Below are 5,868 nucleotides of genomic sequence, written 5' to 3'. Positions count from 1 at the left end.
GCATTGTCTCTGATGTTGACTCCAGGATAGTAAAGATGGGTTTTAGATCTATTAATATTAGTAAAATGGGTTTTAGACTTATTAACATTTGTACTTAGTTTGTTCTCTCAAATAGTCTGGAGAAGTGGTGTCCCAAAGAGAGGGGTGTAGAAACCAGGATGAAAGAGTCAGTCACTACTCCAGATGAAGTAGTGATTCAAGGAAGAAAGGGTAGGTAAAAGCTATCAATTATGGACCAAAGGTTCCTTACTGACCTTGGTCTAGCAAGCGAAGAGAAATGTGGTGATCTCGGTATTGAGAAGCTGTTCCAGCCAGAGCTCAGTGGCTGTGAAGAGGGCTCTCCAGTCCAGAGCCAGAGAGCTCTCATTTCTTGAGGCCAGAGCAAGTATTAGGAGGAAGCTCTGGTTTGTACTGGAAATAGAGGCTGGGGTGAAGTAATGAGCAAAGTCAAGATACTGGTAAGTGTATGGATGCACAAACACGCTCTCTTGTGCTATCTAAGCAAGCTGTGCTCATACTCTCTGCCTGCTCTGTGTGCCATGATTTTCCAGGTCCTTACAACAGGATGAAGAGAGGCAGTTTTGGTATGTGAATGCTGCAGTGCAGAGGTGTAAGAGATTTCTGCAAAAGTAATTACAGGGAGTCACTTTGATCCCAGGGCTGCACATCTTCAAGAGGACATCTCTGAGCCTTTTGTAGGACTACTAGAAAGGTATTTAAGCAGCAATTGAATGGCAGTAGATTCCATTTGTGGGCTCTCCTAGGCTGCATTGTGCTGTAGCCATTAATTGTCCCTGGATGCATTGCCTGATTCTGGCGTGGTATCATGTGGGCCTGCAAAGGATGGAGAGATCGTGGTCTCTTACCATTTTTTGACTCAACCTAAGTCGAAATTCTGTAACAAGTATGGAGATTTTACATTCTGCTGTAGATGCCAGGTCCCTTCTCCCAGGGTCACTGGAGAGCTACCATATTTATTTATTTTTCCTAGGACCATGGCGGATGGATCCCAGAAGATTGATGGCATCCATTTTCCCTTTCCCTTCACACCCTATTCCATCCAGAAAGACTTCATGGCACAGCTGTACCAGGTTTTGGAGGCAGGCAAGATTGGAATATTTGAGAGTCCAACTGGCACTGTGAGTATGAACAGTGAGAGACTGCAATTAAGAAGACTTAGAGTCAGTCTTTTACTAGTAGCTTATGCAGAGATTATCATGGGTTGAGGCTGGGCAAAGTAACATGTCAATCTCTTTCTGAGTAATAGTCACTTCCTCTATTAAAAGTGTTAAACACAGCGGCAGGCTCTGCGAAAGATGATGCTTAAGGCAAATGAGGATTGGAATGGCTATGGAAGCCATATCCTGTAGCACGAAAACTTTCCAGTTTTCTCAGGGCACATACTGCTTTGATGTTGAGAAAGAGAAATTGTTTTGGCATTTTCAATGATTAAATGTATTGTTTTAGTCTCTAGGAACTGGGTTACTGAGCTCTGGAGGGATCTGATCAAGTACCCTTTGTTTTTTCTCCCTTGGCTGGGAACTGGGGAGGTGTTTATTAGAAGTTAGTGGTTGAGGAGGAGATGGGCTGCAGCAGTGGCCCCCTGGTCTCTCTTTTCTTTTTTTTTATCACCCTTTATAGCAAGTACTGTGTGCTGGTAAAATGTGTGTTGCTGTGAAGAGCCCCCACCTAGTCTGGGACCTCCCAGAGGAGAGGGTCCTGAGAGCCAGCTTGCTGTGTCCCTGTTCTCTAGCGGAGCTTGGCAAGGTTGGCCTTTGGAAGGCTCTTAATATGTGGGTGCTGAGGGAAGGAAAAAGTGAAGGTGACTTATCCCTGTTCTCTCACTTGCTGATGGGAGCATGTCACTCTCTGTGGAGGTGACACCGGGATCTCTTGGGACAGGAAGAGTACAGACCTGCCTATTCTGTTGTTCCATTTTGTTCTTTCATAACAGTATATGAAAGACAGTAAGTCCTGTCAATTAACTTAGAGTGGTTCATAATTTTGGCACACAGGTTTTCTTAGTATTCTGTTAGCATTCCTACCTTTTAAACCCAGTGTCATGCTGCCACCCCTAACTTGAGAAACACATAATTTTTCTCCCTCCCCTGGGTGTCCTGTGCTCCCCTTGGGGTTGAACATGTTTTGAGAGCTGACTTCCTGGCCCAGAGGTGTTAGCTCTTCCAGAGATGCACCTGACTGGATCCTCCCTCTGGACCCCACATGCCTGGTGGAATGTGCTACAGAATCCTTTCTAGGAGAACTATGTGAGCCTTCTAGGCTGCCATGACAAAGGCTCACAAGCTGGGTGGCTCAAACAGCAGAATCCTGTCCTCTCATGGCTCTGGACCCTGGGAATCTGATGAAGGTGTCAGCAAGGTTGATTCCTCCTGCAGGTCATGAGGGAAGGCTCTGCTTAGACCCTGCACTTGGCTTTTGTGTGTCGCCTTCTCCTCCGTGTCCCATCACATCCCCTTCCCTCAATGCATGTCTGTGTGCAAATTTCCCTTTGTAATAGGGACAGCAGTCCTTATAAAGGTCTAGGGCCCACCCTGGTGGCTTCATCTTACTGGATTACATCTGTGTTGATCCTATTTCCAAATAAGGTCACATGGTAGATATTGGGGTTAGGACGTCAATGTAGGAATTGGGTCAGGGGAAACACAGTTCAACTCATAAGGCCTACAGGGAAAATTCTGGTCTTTAAGCCAAAAGTATTGTTCTGCAGAGCAACTAATTTGCTTTAAAAAAAAACTGTAAACCCTGACGTTCCTGTGACTGATCATGTGGTGTCTACACATCAGTTACCTAAGAACTGACAGACCAGGGTGGCCCCCCTTGCAAGTAGGTGGGATTTTATGCTGTACATTTTTTGGCCTTAATTCTTTATGGGGGTTATTTATCTAATTTATCACTTTCTAATTGTATTAACTTGCAGTATTTATATATAACATGATAAACTACATTAAAAATTTTTTTTTCAGGCTTGGCACCTGTGCATAGCGTTGGCCACATAGACCGAGGCTGGAGGGTTGGAACCCGACCTGGGCCAGCTAAACAACAATGGCAACAGCAACAAAAAAATTAGCAGGGCATTATGGTGGGCACCTGTAGTCCCAGCTACTTGGGAGGCATAGGCAAGAAAATTGCTTAAGCCCAAGAGTTGGAGGTTGCGGTGAGCTGTGATGCCAAGGAGAACAGCATAGTGAGACTCTATCTCAAAAAAAAAACAACAAAAAAAAATTTTTTTTAGAACAGTGAGCTATATAATTAAAGAAGCTCTTTCTTGCTTCTAGAGCCCAGTTTTTATTTCTTCCTTTTTCTTGTTTTTTACTGGATTTTCTATAGCTAGTTCGCTTCCTTCCTTTCTTAGCATAGTCTTAGAGCATCCTCTAATATTTAAAACCAGATCTTCTTTGAAGCCCTTACTAAAATAGGGAATGATCATTTGGGAAGCTTCCTTTTTTCTTTCTATTTCTTTCTTTTTTTTCTTTTTTTTTTTTTTTTCCTTTTTGAGGCAGAGTTACCCTGGGTAGAGTGCTGTGGCATCATACCCTCACAGCAACTTCAAACTCTTGGGCTCAAGCAATACTCTTGCCTTACCCTCCCAGGTAGCTGGAACTATAGGCGCCCACCACAATGCCCCACTAGTTTTTCTATTTTTAGTAGAGACGGGGTCTCGCTCTTGCTTAGGCTGGTCTCGAACTCATGAGCTCAAGCAGTCCACCTGCCTCAGCCTCCCAGAGTGCTAGGATTATAGGAATGAGTCACTGCACTTGGCCTCCTTATTTCTGAAGATCATTTTTCTTCCTGCAGGGAAAGTCTTTGAGTCTTATTTGTGGGTCCCTCTCCTGGCTCCGTGACTTTGAACAGAAGAAGCGGCAAGAAGAGGCACGTCTCCTGGAAACTGAAACTGGCCCTGCATGGGATGAAAAAGGCCCACCCCCAGTTATCTTATCTTCCTGTGGGGAGACTGCAGGTACTTCGAAGCCCACTGGAGAACCAGACTGGATTACTCAGTTTGTGCAGAAGAAAGAAGAAAGGGACATGGTGGCCCGACTGAAGGTGAGATCTGGAGTAAGCAGAAGGTAGTGATCAAGGAAACAGCTTCAGCGATTATTGGGGTGATCCCAGGACTCAGGTAGCATGTGTTCCTCTTTGCCTTCATGGTGCCCTTAGCTCTTCCTCAGCTTTCTAGAGGCGATGGTGTGGCCCCTGCTATCTTTTTTTTAGCTGATGTCAATAGGCCTTCTCCAGATAAGGGGCTAGTGGTTCCCATTTGGTGCTCACTTAGGAGAGGAACCTAATCATTGCCATTGGCAGCATGTTTCAGTGGCTGCAAACTCAGTTAAGGAATCAATGTGATGAGAGCATGTGGCTTTGGGAGTGAGGATACAGATTGCCCGCCGGGAGCAGTGAGGCTGGGGCCTGTGGAGGTGGAGGGTCTGGGGAGAGGAGGCTGCAGCAGCTTGAGTGTTGGCAGGGCAGGCCCTGCGCAGGGGTGTGGGCTGAGTAGTTCAGATGCTCTAGGAAAGGCCAGGTTTGAGGGCTTCCTGCATGAGATTCCTTTATGGCTGCCTCACCTTTCAGGAGGAACAGATCTGGAGGAGGAAGCGGGAAGAACGCCTGCAGCAGATCCAGCACAACACAAAGCTTAAGTATACAGCCAAACGCCTGGTGAGTGTCATCACCAGGGAGAGGCCGGGTTGTGTCCTGGCAAAGTCATGCTGCACTGTGGAGACTCTGTCTTTTTTCCTCGAGCCCCACTGGCTAAGTTCTTCTCATCCAGGAGCTGGGCAGTGTGAGGAGAGGAGTCCCAGGTTCCTTTTCCTATGGAGCAGTGAGGCCTGCTCTCAGGAGCATCAGGCAGGGGGCTGGCTCTGCCAGGGGTGGCCACCCCTGTGCTGAGTTGTCTTCCTCTCTCATCTCCAATACCCTATCCAGAGACAGGAAGAAGAGGATACGGAGAGTCTCCTCCGCCTCAGCAGGGAGATGCTAGAAGCAGGAACGGGGGCTGAGCAGCTGGAGCCGCTGGAGTCTGGGGAGGAGGAGCTGGTCCTTGCCGAGTATGAGAGTGATGATGAGAAGAGAGTAGCTCGAGGGTGAGACAGCTGCTGCCACTTCACCCCCTGCCCTGGGCTGCGTTGGGGTTCCCACTATGGCAGCTCTTTTTCTCCTGCCAGAGACACTTGGAGAGCATGGGTGAGAGGGAATGACATCTATCTGCCCTCTTTCTCTAAGCCAGCCTCCTCCTTAGGCTCCATAAATGCTGGTGCCTGTGACAGCCAGCCCTTACCCCTGCCAGGCACCAGCCTCACTGCTGTTGACTCACCCACCCTTATAGCAGCTCAGTGGTGGCAGGATACAGGTGTCTGCACTCTGTACCTGAGGAAGCTGCAGAACAGGGATGGGATATGTCTCTGCTGAGGTTAGTGAGTGGAGAGAGCTAGGACCAGCGACCTAGCCAGGCTGGCTCTAGATCTCTTGTTCTTAAATGCCAACCACACTGTGTGAAGTGATGATGTAAACCATCAAGGCATCCTTAGCCTGAGTTTTTTCTTTCACCGTATGGCTGCCTCTGATCCAGGCTAATAAGTTTTTACTTTATGAGCCATAACCTACTGGATGAATTAGAAAATGCCAGAAGGAATAGACAGGCCATTTTTGGGTACCCCTGTGAAAAACTCGTTTTCATTTCCACTTTAACCTCACCAGCACCCTTTGACTGTCTGCTTGGGTGTGCTGTCCTGAGGCTGTGAGTGCAGAGGTAGATAGGATGGGAAGGCCCCTGCCCTCAGAGAGCTTGGATTTCTGTGGTGAGAGACAGACAAATAAATGTGAAAACTCATAGCTTTTGTTTGAAATCAC

The 5,868-nt window shown here is 47.3% G+C and overlaps 1 protein-coding gene across 1 annotated transcript in view; it reads left to right on the top strand.

The window, feature by feature from the left end:
- Window positions 1-570: 570 nt before the first annotated feature.
- The window catches only part of DDX11 (DEAD/H-box helicase 11), a 20,262-nt gene continuing 14,964 nt past the window's right edge, over window positions 571-5,868 (top strand). The window contains exons 1-5 of the mRNA XM_023514065.1: window positions 571-712; window positions 992-1,139; window positions 3,817-4,065; window positions 4,591-4,677; window positions 4,945-5,102. Of these exons, the coding sequence (XP_023369833.1) occupies window positions 996-1,139; window positions 3,817-4,065; window positions 4,591-4,677; window positions 4,945-5,102 (638 nt within the window). The 5' untranslated portion in view covers window positions 571-712; window positions 992-995. The remainder of the gene's footprint in view (window positions 713-991; window positions 1,140-3,816; window positions 4,066-4,590; window positions 4,678-4,944; window positions 5,103-5,868) is intronic.

The sequence above is a fragment of the Otolemur garnettii genome, unplaced genomic scaffold, assembly GCF_000181295.1.
Source record: "Otolemur garnettii isolate 467f Iridium unplaced genomic scaffold, OtoGar3 scaffold00046, whole genome shotgun sequence".
NCBI classification, from domain to species: Eukaryota; Metazoa; Chordata; class Mammalia; order Primates; family Galagidae; genus Otolemur; species Otolemur garnettii.
Note: the sequence above shows the minus strand (reverse complement) of the source record. Positions and strands in the feature narration are given on the sequence as shown.